General features: G+C 37.5%; 1 protein-coding gene across 6 annotated transcripts in view; it reads right to left on the minus strand.

Annotated features, from left to right (window-relative positions):
- Nucleotides 1-14,780, minus strand: part of WDR19 (WD repeat domain 19) — a 67,635-nt gene extending 52,855 nt beyond the window's left edge. For 2 of the 6 annotated variants that reach the window (XM_019741926.3, XM_074322432.2), the window contains exons 1-6: nucleotides 14,649-14,780; nucleotides 11,981-12,072; nucleotides 11,617-11,682; nucleotides 9,240-9,365; nucleotides 5,075-5,190; nucleotides 1,396-1,511 (exon numbers count right to left, since the gene is read on the minus strand). In XM_019741926.3, coding sequence (XP_019597485.2) covers nucleotides 1,396-1,511; nucleotides 5,075-5,190; nucleotides 9,240-9,365; nucleotides 11,617-11,682; nucleotides 11,981-12,072; nucleotides 14,649-14,654 — 522 coding nt within the window. In that variant the 5' untranslated portion in view covers nucleotides 14,655-14,780. Of the gene's footprint in view, nucleotides 1-1,395; nucleotides 1,512-5,074; nucleotides 5,191-9,239; nucleotides 9,366-11,616; nucleotides 11,683-11,980; nucleotides 12,073-14,062; nucleotides 14,233-14,648 lie in introns of those variants that run through there. The other 4 variants (XM_074322424.2, XM_074322417.2, XM_074322431.2 and 1 more) reach the window with 4 other exon arrangements.
- Between the last annotated feature and the right edge of the window lie 461 nt (nucleotides 14,781-15,241).

Genomic DNA, 15,241 nt, shown 5'->3' on the forward strand with positions numbered 1-15,241 from the left:
TAAAGATTCACAATACAGCTTTCATTGATCTCCTCCATTTCACAAGTGCTGTAGGATTTGTAAGCTATACCACAAAATTTGGCAATCAATCATAAAAGACCACGTATGCTTTATTATGATTAGTTTTGTCCTCTCAAGAGTAGAGGCCTTCAGTCAGCAGCCTAAGATGGTCACAATGTTCCTCACCTGCTGATTTTCACGCCTTGTTTTAATCCCCATCCCTGCCCCCTTGAGTGTGGGGCTGGATCTAGTGATTCACTTCTAGAGAACAGAATAGGGCAAAATGATTTTGAAATCAGGTTATTTATAAAGAGAGTGTGGCTTAGGCTTGAATGCCTACTTGCACGGTTTCTCTAGCAGCTATGTTGTGAAGCCCTCTATGGAGAGATCCATGTAGCAAGAAAACGAGGCAGGTTTCTAGTCAACAAATAGCCAGAGAGGAACTGAGGCCCTGAGCCTAACAATGTATAAAGAACTGAACTCAGTCAACAACTACATGAGAGAGCTGGGAAACAGATTTCCCCCAGTCAAGCCTTCATATGAAACCACAGCCTTGACCGATATGATTGAAGCCTCGTGAGAAAGCTTGAGGCAGAAGCACCCAGCTTAGCTGCATCTGCATTCCTTATCCACAAAAACTGTGAAACAATCAATGTTTACTGCTTTAAACGGCTACGTTTTGAGGGAATCTGTTACACAGTGATAACTAATACAGAGCCATACTTCATATTTCTTCTAAAGTGTATAGCACAGGCTCATGTACCTAGCAGATACTCAAAGAATTTCTTAGTCAGTATTGCTTTAGCAATACTAAATCATAAGACAAGTGGTCTAAAGTGAAATTTTCCCTTTGGTGAGAGAACTATGTAGCTATTGGTAATACAAATTCCCTGAGGAGCCACTAAAGAGCTAATCAATAGGGTTATTTGAACAGTAGTAAAATCTAATTCTAAAATTAAATTTAATTAGGGTTAGTTTGGAAGCAATTTAACAAATCAGTTAAAGGTATGGACTGTAGAATTAGGCAGACATGATTCTGAGTCTAGTTATTAACATTTATATCATAAATATAAATATACTATCTATACAACATTTATATCATATACATATATATATAAGATATCCAAATATACTATCTGACTATAACCACAGCACTAATAATCCATGCTAATAGCACACAATGGGAAATGGCCAAAGGAGGATATTTGGATAAAGCATTCATGTTAAAGAAAAATGTCCTAATACATAAAAAGTTTTTGATGTTTAGAATATGGAGATATTCTATACATATATATCATGTAGAGATTTAAAAAACTGATAGATTAGTTTGAGAGACAAACTTTATTTTAGGTAAAATTTTGAATACATCGGACCAACGTGATGTTACTGTATTACCTGTCTTATTGTGTCACCTTCCTGATTACTAACGGTAATCATTTTATCTTCACCACCTAAAGCAAGCAGATTTTCTGCATTCCAACATCCACATGTGATTCTCTTAGTATGTTTTCCTGAAAAAGAGATGATTTTTGTACAGGCACATGGATTTCTCAAAAAAATAATTTTAAACATCTGTGCTGTCAATCTGAAAGTTTAGGTATACACCACGGAAATTAAACAGACAAGGAATTTAAAATCTCATCAGTTAGTGTCTAAGCAACCTTATTTAAAACCGTTTACCAACTTGTAAATCAAGATAATAGTATAAAAGGGCAACACTATTTTCCAACTTTTCCTGTGGATATGAGCATAGACCCTAACATGAAAAGATCTTCCACTCCTCAACAAGTTCATTTACCACATCAACAAACCTGTAATGATACCTTAAGTAACTCCCAAAGCACTGAAGTCATCATTTCGATATTCAGTCTCATTGTGTGGTGGACTCTACAATCGCAGTTTAGACTATTCACATGTAACTAAAGGACGCATAATGATTCATGATAACACTGAGGTACAAATATGAATGCTCCTTAGTGAGACTTGTGTTATGTACTGAGTCACTTAGCTAGAGTGCTGTTAGATAACCACTAATATCAGGACGCTTTTTTATTGAGCAATCTAGCCAGTGCAAAAAAAAAAAAATCACACTTTGGGGGTCCGGAAATCGCATGCTTGATACTGTGGGCATTTGTCGAAGGTCCTGGGATAGATAAATACTCAAGAGCTCCAAGGTTAATATACAGATTCTGGAGGCAGACTGCCTATATCTGAATAAGTGGCTCCATCACTTACAGCAAAACCCTAAGTTACTTAACTTTGTTATTCCTTAGTCACATCATCCATAAATTGGGGATAATGGTAAGAGCTGTCTCATAAAGCTGAGGACCTAACGAGTTAAAGCACTTTGAAGCGTGTCAGGCATGTAGGAAGTACTACAGAAGTGACAGCTACTTGAGCTGCTACTGAGAGCAGAGACCACATTCATTTTATTCTTTACACTCCTTCTAGAGCCTAATACAGCACCTATATGCAGAAAGCAGGTTCTAAATAGTCGTTGAGTGAGTAGATCCTGAGATAGGAGTGTGCCTGGTGTGTTAGAGGCTCAGCAAGTACAACAGCATGGCGAGTAGAGGAATGGAGGACAGACGAGTATGACGTGAAGTCAGAGTTTGCAGAAACCAGGATGTGCAGGGCTTGGCTGGCCATTGTGAGGACTTTGGCTTTGATGATGGGTAAGATGGAGAGCCACTGCAGAGTTCTGGGCAGAAGGCTCATTCTGGCTGCCAGGCTGAGAATATTCCATAGTGGGGCAAGAGTTGAAGCAGAGAGGCCAGTTAAGAGATTGCAGAAAATCAGATGAAAGATGTTTGACCCACGGCTGCAGCAGTAGAGGTGGTGAGAACAGGTTTGATTCTAGAGATATCTGAAGGTAGATCATACAAGATTTTCCAGCAGATTAGTTATTCAGGGTATGAGGAAGAGAAAAGTCAAGGACGATGCTAAGGTTTGGCCTGAAGATCTAAAAGGATGGAATGTCATCAATGATAAGAGGGAAAGCTGTGGGTCAAAAGAGTCTGGGAGACAATAAATTTGAAGTGTTTACTAGACACCTCATCAAATAGGCTGAGTGTTTGGATGTATGAGTCGAGTCTGGAAGAGATACATATGGTATTTGTCAGGATACAGACAGTATTTCAAATCAGGACACCAAAGCAGGAAAGTGAAGGGAACAGTCAGAGAAAAGACTGGGATATAGATTTTGCAGATCACAACGTCAGGGACCTGGGTGGCACACTGGAACTGGATATCCGAAGAGACGAGCGTTAGGACGGGAAACGGGAGTACACGAAGAGAAGAGGGAAGATGCCGAAGACACACTTCTTTCTATGCCCAAGAGAGTGAGAAGAAACTCTTCTTCCTCCTTCTTCCTATATACCTTACGGCCCTTTTGCTTCCAGTGCTCAGAATTCAGATTAGCCTTAGCATCAATAATAATAAACACATTTTGTGCCTATTTACAGTATTCTGGGTCTTTTACTGAGTCATTTAACTCATAGTTCATATACTATGGTAACTGAAATATGAACTATGTTATTAGGAGACTGGTAACGTAATTAAACTGTAGTAAAAGAAATTCATGTGTATCAGAACCATGCAAAGTGAAAGCTGCCTGTATCTAGTCTAGTTCAAGGAAATAAATCAGTGCAAGACAAAACATGGTAACAGATATTTAGTTACTATAAAACACTGACAGATTATGCCACCATGTAGTTGCTATCTGAAATGGAATGGCTTCTTTTAGGAAAGTTGTTTAAAAGCAAAAAAGCAGAGCCACAAATCACATGCAACTATATAAATATATAGCTGGAAGAGGCAGCTGTATATTTAGCTAAATGACCTAAGGTATATAATTAACCTGAATCTTTTCAGATCCACTTTACACAGTTAATAAATAAGACACAATCAATATTCACACTAAATACAATAATCATATATAAAAATCACGTACATAGGACAAATACCTGACATAAAATAATCATACTTTGACAAATTATAAGTGTCAAAATTTCTGGGCCCTATCAGTTAACTAGTAGGACATACCTGCAGATGAAGTAGGATATAGAAAATGCCTAACTGAAGTCAAAGAGACAAATATATTCATATGGTGAAAGCTGATTTTTGTAACTCAAAAACATTTTAGCTTAATTTTCAAATGGTCAATGACATTACTGTTTAGCTGACTCCCTTGCAATATCAGAAGTCAAAATATTAAGATTTTTTATATATATGTATATATATATATACACACACACATATATATGCATATGTATATATACATATTATATATGTATATAATATATATTATATATATATATACACACACACACACACACACACACACAATATATGAAAATAATTTGGATTAAATGTCCTTAATTGAAAGGTACTTTCCTAAGTACGCCTTCATTAGCAGTAAATTATACTTTTTCTGGCTATCTGGATGTAATTAAACCCACGAATTTCACCATTCACCAGCATGATGTTACAATAATTGAAAAGAATCAATACTATTTCTTCTTGTGTATTCAGAAGGCAGATAGATGCTAAGTGACCAGAGGTTGAGATAATCAAAGAGACTGAACCAAGGTCAAGTAAGGAACAAACGCCCTCTAGTCGTATACCCTGAGGAAAATATAACTCATAGTCCACACCCAGATAAACTGGTGTTTGAAGAGAATAAGGGGTCAGAATTAGGAATCTAGATATACTCTGTCCAAGCAGTCACCAAGTGTTTTAGCCCATGCATTAATGTGTTGATACTCATACAAGCTATTCTATATCCAGAGGGAAAATTTGGGTGAGAAAGGGATAGATGGAAGCCATGTTGTTAATGCACTGGTGACCAAAAGCACAGGCTGACCTTGACTTTAGAGCAACCTACTGTATGTAGCCTGGGAAATCTTAGTAGGCAGTGAAGAAGGATATTCTAGTTTAGCCAGATGTGAGGCATGACCAGGGGAATCTTAATACTACAAAATTTCCCTTGCAATATCAGGAAGTCAGGGGCAGTAAAATTTACATTTATGTAAAGCATCTCAAATATTTAGCAGTGTTTCCATCTATAACCTACCAAGAACAGGAATCTTTCGAGATGTCTGACGATTATAAATAAGCAAATTTCCTTTAACAGTTCCAACAGCCAGAAAACTTCCAATTTTTGACCAAAGAAGGAAAGACATTTGATCCCTGTAACAGTAAGATATAAATTACTAAACAATTCACAATCATAACTTCTAAATACTTCTTTTAGAAAGTACTTCACAAATAATTTTAACACCTTAGAAGCTGAAGTACAAAATTACAACTTAATGCTTGAGGACAAAGACTAAGTGCTAAACAAATAATGGAGACACCATAAGATGATCTTACAGTCAGTTAGGCTGCAACACAAATGCATAATGAATACAGACTTCAGTCATGATGGAACCTCAATATTATGAGATGACTCATGATGAAATGTAGTTATTAATTGTCTACTAATGATAGCCATAACTCTAAATGTGGCAAAAATCTTAATGAATGATGACACCTGTGCTTTAAAAAAAAAAGTAGGGCCCAATAACATGATATATTATATTGGAAAAATCATTGGGAATCCATAAAGAACATACCCTTTCCAACTCTGTCACTATTACGAGTAGCTCAAAAGGAGGTCAAAACGTGTTTGCCTACCACCAGTTCTCATGTGCATCCTAGGACTCACAGAATACAATTCCCTACTAAAGGAAATCAGGACTCCTTGGTGAGTAGCTCATTCCATACGTTGAGGAAAGAAATCATAATGGGTCTAGAAAAGTGGTTCTGAAAATGCAATCCCAGGACCTGGGAACTTGTTTTGAAATGCCAGTTCTCTGATCCCACCCCAGTCCTACGGAATGAGAAACTCCTGCGGTGGCGCCCAGCTATTTGATTTAATAAGCTCTCCAGCTTATTAAATCTGATGCAGCTGAACTTGGAGAACCACTGACAGACTGTTCTCAGAAAGCAACACTGCTTTCAAGAACGTTGAGGGCACTAATATAAGGACAAAAGCGTAAGCTTAAAGGGGTTTCCTCTAGCTAAATCAGGAGAATTTGAGCATTAAAAATTATGTATTTAATTGAAACAAGTTGAGTTTGTGAAAGGCCACAAAACCACGATGATACTTGGAAGACAATAATTCACTTCAGGCATATGAGTAGTGGTAATAAGTGAATGTAATAAAATATTTAGTTAAAAAATTAATTTTTATAAGAAGTATTGTATACCAGGATGCTATGTTTCTTCTATTAAGTGTTTATTTTATAAAAGATGCATTTTTCTCTATTTGTTTAAGTCGGGGTGGCAGTTGGGAGAATGTGCCTCTCAGAGCTCCAGCTATGGAAAGTGTAACTGACCGAGGCCCCAGCAGCAAGCATTGGAATCCATCGTCTCCAGGTCCTGAGGCCACGCCTTCCCATGAGCTGTGCCCAGGCAATGACTGAGCAGGGCAGAAATAGCGCTGAGGCCCGTTCCTGGGAGATACAGGACTCCTTTGATAGGTAACTATGGCTTAAAATCTCTTGACAGCCTAGTTGAACTTTCTTAGAATGGGCTGCAGAAACATCTAAGATGTTTCTACCCAACCTTTTTTCCTTCCTTCTCTCCTTCCCAAGGCTCAGACATGCATTATGGCCTGATGGTTCTTCTAGCCTCTTCTTTACCCTCTGTGTTCCCTCACAGGCATTTGCTATAATAAATCTCATAGATTTAACCCTGTTTTGGAGTCTGCTTCTCAGAAAACATGAATAAAAAGAATTGTGAGTGATTAAATAGTACCAGAAAAGAGGAACTACATCACAAGAACAAGGTCTGATCAGCAACGGTGCTGACGTATAACAAGAGTGGTTTAACATTAGTCCATCCAATAGTTTACTAACAGTCACACAACGACCAACTAGAAACTAGAAAGAGGGTTAAATAGTATATTCCAAGAAGACAAATTTATCAAACGTCCTCAAAAGAGCTAATTGAACAGACTCCAACTCTCTTCTCTTAGGAATAAGGCCTCTAGGAGGCCCTACAAATTAGAAGATACTAAGGCATACATAAGTTTCCAATAATGCTAATAATAGAGCAGGCCAATAAATAATAACAACATGTATTTCTGACCAAGCAAAACTGAAAGAATACAGTATTCTAGGGAAATGCACCTGGCTACCAAAAAAAAAAAAAAAAAGCAACCTATGTGACAGGCACGGGCTTTAGAAAGAAAGTTTTGCTGATATGACAACTGAAGAGCAATCAAAAAAGGCGGAGCAGGAAGCCTCGTGCTCTGGTCTGAATGGCCTTGGAGAAGCACCTGTGTCCCATGATCCAACCAAGAATCAACTGCTGGATGAACCAGATGCTGTAGAGAGTTTTCTGTGGAAAGACTGCTGTATCCCAGGTGCATAACTGCTGTAAGCCTAGGTAGGGTCAAGGCAAGTACTACCATAATCTTAAGAGGATATAAAAATGCACCTAATAAAAATGAAGAAATAAATTCAACACGTTGTATTAACACAATAATTTAAGATAGTTAAGTGGCATTGTAGTAAGTTTTGTAATAATTGCATTTGAAGATGTTTAATGTATTATTTAATGCATTTGAAGTGCTGAAAAGAATCAATTCCAATTAAATTTGTAAATGGAATTTAAGTGGTTTAAAAGAAATTTAAGTTTGCAAAATAAATTTAAGAAAAAACGATATTAAAATTTTAGCTATCTTAGTATAATAGATTGACCATTAAGTAAAAAGCAAGTAGTGAGTATACCTTTGTATATACGGAAGTCACTTAAACATTAAATATTAATTTTAATAGTAAAACACTGTTAATTTTACCTTAATGATAATTACTAGAGCATCTACCATTATTCACTCAGTTCTTAATTTCAATGCCTGGCCAAGACATCCAATTAAACATAACAATTCTGATCTGATGTGAGGAAATGGATTTATGGGAAGACAGAGGGAACAGACATATACCAGTTGGAAACACCTGGGATTGATCAATTATGCACTTTTCTCTGGGTGAGGATGTGGCCTTGAATTTGGTTCAAGAGCCAGTATTTGCTATTTATAAACATTCTCTTGAATGGAAGCACACAGTGTGTGTAAAATCTTTTTGAAAAGTGATATATACCCAAAGAGTAAAAGGAAGGCAAGAAATGAAGGCTCTTAGACCCAGCAAGACTTTACTCTGGGCAGTCAGTATCACCTGTGGCTACACGCCTCGGGCATCACTTCAGCAGGTCAAGGGAAACTGCTAAGGTTACATCTGGTCCTGTTCTGCATGGCCATCTTGCTTCCTCTGGGTCCAGTTATATACCTTGATCAATAAACTGGGAACTTACAGTTTAATCTTTAGGAATGTGTGTGATCTCTTCCTGCCCACCTGGTGGCCGCATGATGCCATGAGGCAGATATTATCATATCCATTTTCATACAGATGAAAAGCTTGAGGCTTTGAGAGAGGTTAAGAAACTTGTCAAAGGTCAAAATTGCAAAGTTTTAGTTGTAAATACTGACAAGTTTTTCTTTTCCATATGGGAAAATGGTTTCTATTTTAGTAGAGATCTGTAATTTATTCTGTCTGCCCAGGACTTTTTCCACTTGAGAAGTGCCCAGCCTTACCCCACTCTTCACTTGGTGGGGCCCTGGGCCCCACCAATCCCAGAGCCCTACCTATTCAACTAAGAGACCTTTTGAAGAACTGAGTGGATACAAGTGATGTGAAGGGGGTGTGCTCTTTTCTCTGGCATAACTTGTTGTAAATAATAATATAAGCCAATAGCTGCCAGTAGCCGTGAAGAGAGTCTGACTTAGAATGGAGTCAATAAAGAGAAAGGAAGAGCTGGGAGATGGAGGAAAGACAGGGGCTTGATTGCATCAATAGAACCACATATCCCGCCACTGCTGCAGCCAATTCCATCTCCAGATTTTCCCAAATATGTTTTGCCTCATCTTTGGATTTTTTAGCCTGCTTTATCAAAAATAACTTTTTAAGAAGGTATTTATATTTTACAATTGTAATAATTATATTCTAATTAATGGGCAAAATCTACAGAATTATATGTAACAAAAAAAGAAGTGAACTTTTTCTTTTATAAGAAAATAATTCATCAATACATCTTTATAATGAAAGTAGTAATTACTATTAGCATCAAACCTACAAATACTCATATTTCTAAGTGAATCTTCTAAGTAAAGATTTAAAAATAAAAGTTATCCTTACCTCATGCCACTGTCTAACTGGTTGGTTTTATTTGTGTTGGCATCCCATAGATAAATGCAACTAGATTTCTCAGCAATCACTGCTAGGATGTCTCCATCTTTATCCCAATCCATAGCAACACAGTTACTTTTTTTAAAAAGAGCAAAACATCATTATACATATTTTGTAAGTAAAGGAAAGAAACTTAAATACTCACTAATTTGTGATTTTTGTCTATAACAAGATCATTCAAGCTGTTTTGAAGAGACCATAAACTTTCTAAAGTAAGAAATACACCTCTGTCGTGCAGGGCGTCAACAGGGTTTCAGCTCCCACTCCCCACATAAGAACGCAGGACATGGTGAGGCCAAAAAGGAACACCCACGGAGCCATAGGTAGGGGAGTCCTACTATTATATTCTCGCTGGCAGCTGGGTTGGAGAAACGAAACAGGAGCCACACAATTCTCAACCCTCATTGTGCCGCTTGCAGGCTCAGCCACCATCTTCTTGCTAGCCTCCATTTTTCTGCTAGCGTAGCCACAGCAGTTATATTAGTGGCCAATGGCTCACTGGTTACAGCTGACGGCCAACTAGCCACAGCTGATGGCCATCCAATCACAGTTGATGGCCATTTACTACCTGAGCCAGCACCTTTCTATGTGAGGCCGAGAGCCTGGAAACTGCACTTCTGGCTCTGTCCCCACAACTTCACTATTCACTGCTTGAATAATATTGACCTACAATTTTTGTTATTGTTGAGGTGATGGAAGAAATTGAAATTCTTTTTTAAATGTAATTTTCATATACTATATTAAATATAGTTATACCTAATAAGTTAGCAGATTTTCTTGGATCCTCTAAGGAACCTGGCCTTTTGGTAAAACACACTCATTGAGCATCACTACAAATGAATCCCATCTGGAATCAAGAGGTTAATACGATCAAGTTTTAAAAGGTTATTTTAGATTTACAGAGAGAAAAAGAAGGTAGTGATAAGAAATGAAGTTATATTTAGATAAATTGTGTATAAAATAGATCAAGGCTGGGTAGATGTAGGATGGCAAACAATGGAAAAACTCAATTCTGAAGTGGTAAGAAATGTTATTTTCATTCTGTATCTTAATGGAATAAGAAGAGTGATTTAATTAAGATGACAAAATAGTTGCACGTAGGAAATGCTCTGTTTAACATGTTTTTCACTGTCCAAAATTATTCCAAAATGTTTATTATAATTTAAAAACTTCCTTGAGGATTAACCTTTCTTCTCTGATGCTATTTTTCATTTTGAGACTCTTTGTTCTTGCATAGATTTACATTTAAGATGGCTGGGAATTACTTCAGTTATTTATTTTATTCTTCAAACTGTTAAAATCTGTGTAGGGATCTTAATTTTCTGTAATGTTCTCAGAGGTTTGGGGGATATGAAAGAGGGAAGCTTTCAAATTGTTGATAAAAAATCACCTGCCAATTAAGGACAATATATAATGGTTAAAGAATTCAGAAGTAAAAAATAAATAAATAAATAAGGCCATTGTATAACCAAAATAGATGTCATACAGCTCGTGTAAGAAACACTCACACAATTGACTAAAAAAAAGTTTACTCAGTGCCTTGTTGCTTTTTTTAGACATAATTATAACTACCTCAACCTGTTTCCCAGAATATAGAAAACAGAGGCAACAATTAAGAGAGCAATGGAAAATGTCAAAATGGTGGCACGAGGTGGGTGGGGGCAGAGCAGGAGGTAGGAAAGGCTATTAGAGACAGAGAGAAGTGAAACCTGATTTGCAGAGAGGGTAGCAATAGACTATAGAAAACAGGCATGAATTTTAAAAGCATGGTAGCATAAGACCGTAATTTAGGTGAGAGCCTCTACACATCTTAACCATAGACTATCAGTAAAAGTAACTATTACAATACAGGTAATGGTGACACTGAATCATTAGAAATGCTTAAGTTATGCTTAGTGTAATCTAGAATGATTTCCTGAATATAAATAAAGTCTTTGTCCTTTATGAATTTGAATTATGTGGAAGTAACTTTTCCAATTTATTAGAGTGGAGATATTACAGTGACACAGATTTATCTTTTCTGCCTGTACACATCTAAGACGTGTTTATAATTAGAATTCTTTCATATGAACTCATTTATAATCTTGCCTTTAAGCTTCCCTGTGAAGGAATGGGTGTTTATATAAACTCTTTAACTCATATGCTATCTATGTATTTCATTAACTACTTATGGTATTTAAAAAAAAAAAAACACCTTTGCCAATGGAGAAAAAGAGGAGATACAGGTTGTACGTGTTATATAATTCTATTTGATTTTGGTTCTAAGACAATAATTTATCTTTTAGGCAACAAAGTTCGAAAGTTTTTGATCTACTGTTATACTTACCCAGGTAAGTTAATTTCACTTCTTTTTTGACCATGGCGATCAAAGATTTTTACAGTATGATCAGCTCTAAAAGTAAAACACAAAAATATGATTTAAATATTTTAAATTTATCTACGTATATAAAAAATTTAGCTGCCATACAAGTGCTTTCAGTGTTCTCTCATCCTAGTTTCATAATTTGTATCTAAAAAGCTATTACCAGGGGAAAGGTTCTATAAACTCTGATGCTAATGAAGATAAATATATTACTTTTCCCACCATACCACCATCTCACAACTTCTACCTGAATAGATGGTGTAGTTATGTGGGCATACAACCATTTGGAGTGAGGATGATTTATTTAAAACATTCACTGGTTTCTTACCCTGTTATTGCAAGGTAATTTCCTGACGTTTTTTGCCAGGTAAATTGGATAGGTGCTCCAAGCCAAGTCTTTTCCAGCAGTGAGAAAACACGCTAAAAAAAATATTTGAAAACATACAATTAAGGGTTGGTTAGAAAAGATGTCAAAATACGATCATGGAAACAGTAGGACTCAGGATGGTGAAGGCTTATGTTAGAGTTTATCCAAAAGAAGTCAACAATATAACAAAACCATTAATGAATCAATCAATCAATACAACAAACAAACAAATCAAAATCTGGTTGGTAGAATACGGACCTCAATATATAGGGGAAAGTTTATTACAAAACCTTCTTGCTTTTGAAAGTTTTTGAATATTAATTTTATAAAAATGTATAATTTTCAGGGCGGCCGGATAGCTCAGTTTGTTAGAGCGGGAGCTCTGAACAAGAAGTTGCCAATTCAATTTCCGCAGGGGATGGCTGCGCCCCCTGCAACTAAAGACTGAAAATGGGGACTGGACTTGGAGCTAAGCTGCACCGCGCCCTCCACAGCTAGATTGAGGGAAAATGGTTTGGAGCTGATGGGCCCTGGAGAAACACACTGTTCCCCAATAAAAATTTTTTTTAAAAAGTGCTCTTTAAAAAAAAAATGTATAATTTTTATGTTTTATAAATGTTAAAGAGTAAAATAACTTAAACTTGAATTTAGCTAATTATCAGTGGCATGGATTTTTGGAGATTAAATTTAACAAAATTGCCATTTAAAGAATCTTAACCATGATAGAAATACAAAATGTATACACTTCCTTCAAAATTATTTTCTTCATTTACCCAATTGTTATATTTACTTCATGATTAAGTGTTTAATTTGGCTATTGGGTGGACAACGTATCAATCGAAAAATCATTCTTTTCACTTCAACAATCTAGAACTGTGGTTATGGAAGCCACAAACCACATGTAGACTTGAAATTTTGTTGCAGACTTGAAATGTGGGTAGACCAAATTTAAATGTGCTGTAAATATAAAATACATATCAAATTTCAAAGACTATGAAAGAGCGAAGGCAAACTATCTCTGGTAATTTTTTATATTGATTACATGTTGAAATGATAATATTTTGGATTTACCGGGTAAAATATATTATGAAAACGAATTTTACATGTTTCTTTAAAAATATATTAATATTGCTACTAAAAAATTTTAATTACATTAGCTCACATATTTATATCCAACAGTGCTGATCTAGAGCATCTAGGAACATAGAGCTTGAATGAAAAAAAATTAGATTTTAATATTAGGTTAAATTACAGATTAAACAGTGATGCCCATATCTAGGCATACTAAGTTTACATACTACAAATGGCTTGATAGTCTGAGTGGCAATTATTCCCATGCTCAAAATTAACCATCAATCAATAGGCATTTTGTAAATTAAAGAGATGAAATCCACCTCTATTGAAAACAGAGCTGTGCTATAATCACAGGTGCATCCAATTTCCTGGAGCAGGAAGACACCCTTAAAGAAAAAAAAGTGTATAAAAGCATCTTACTTTTGCAATTTTGTGACCACACTGCCCTGGAATCCCTTCATGCAAGTAAGGGATCCTTAAACTTGAATTTCATTAGCTTAATGGTAGACTTTCCCTAGCTGTTATCTTATACATTATTTTCCTTCAAAAGAGCTATATAGATGTCCCATATATAGTACAGTGGAAATGGTGCTAGCTTCACAACCGTAAAACCAAGGTTTAAATTTTGCTATTTATTAGCTATAGGACTTAAAGCAAGTCGTTTAAATTGCCTCAGCACAGAATTCTCAACTGTAAACCAGGAATAATATCTCCTCACGTATGATAACTTCGAAAGTTGTGAAGAGCTTCAGAAATGTGAGTTATGATTCTGTCAGCTCCAATTTCCACACTAATAGCCACAAGGAAGCATTAGGACGTAGAAAATAATTTTTAAATTGAGTTTTCCATTTCTTTGCAAGATCAAGGCAGGGAGGTATTGCTGTGGTAAAGCGGACAGGTAAAGGGAGCTTTGGCCAGTGGCCCGGGAGTGGGGTTCATGAGAAGCCCAAACCTAGAAACACTGCGTACAGATGACACTCTTGACCGTCTAAACTTGCGTGTGCAGATTTCTCCGTGAATAATATACATTCGCCACCAGGAGATCTGAAAATAGGACCAATCACAAGCAATACAATTACAGATTATTCTTTCAGAGTCTTTTCACTCTTTTTAGGGCGCTGGGCAGTTGCGCGGCTTGCCAGGGGTTTCGCTGTAAGAAATGAGGCAGCTCCTGGCACCCGAATAAGTCCATTTCACCGCGACCCTGCCGACGCTGTCACTGGACCGGTTCCTCTGCCGGGCGAAATTCGGGGGTCTCTTCAGATCCAGTCGGCTCGTTTCCGACCGTGGCGGCGTTCCCTCCTCCCACATTGTTTCAACTCCGGTCGCGATTCCAGAAATAATAGGCCTTCCTCTCCACTTTCTCTATTTTCTTTCCTTTCCCCTCGCTCCTTCAACTTCGTCCCCATTTCGTCCTCCCTGGTCACTCCGTTCCCTTCAGCACTAAGAATGAGGGACGGGGCCATTAGCCCTAATCGTCTAAGGGATGCTCCGCCGGCTGGGAAGGGCTAGTGGTCCCGCCTTCCCGCCCTCGGGGGGTTTGTAAGTTACTTACCTTCATCTCAAAGGCTCCGCGGGCCTCGCAATCTAGCAAGAGCGCAGGCGTACATGTTCTCCTCCAAAACGGCTAACGCGTTCTCGTCACCCAGGAGACCACGCTAGCAGTGACCAATCAGTGAGCACCAGCTGAAGGGAGGTGCCTCATAAGGTGCTCCGGGGCGGAAGGCGGGCACGGTGATCACGTGACGCCAGCGAAGCAAGGCCTAGAGACGCGAGCTTTGCGAGTCTTTGCTGCGCCTCGGTTTCCTGTCGGGCTCTGATTGGATAAGACATGGAGACTTCGCCCGCGTAAGGCGGGCTCTGTGAAAGGCGCCTGCGTAAATTTCGGTCCATGGCTAGTAAAAAGCCGAGGGTGACTGGAAAAGAAATGTTGGCACAAAGCGGGAATTGGCTCATAGGGTAAATAGTCTTAGTACATGCAAAGAGGGCTTGGATGAGTATCATCTTTTTTTCCCTCCAGTTTCTGGGCTAGAAAGAATGAGATGTGAAAGGCAGTCTATTCCAAGGTCTTAATAGGCCCACTAAATTGGCCAGCTAAAGTTGGCAGGGAAAAATGAGCTCTTAAGAACCAGTTTGAGTGGCATAGAA

The sequence above is a fragment of the Rhinolophus sinicus genome, chromosome 1 (assembly GCF_057876585.1).
Source record: "Rhinolophus sinicus isolate RSI-liver-muscle chromosome 1, RSI-T2T, whole genome shotgun sequence".
Lineage (NCBI taxonomy): Eukaryota > Metazoa > Chordata > Mammalia > Chiroptera > Rhinolophidae > Rhinolophus > Rhinolophus sinicus.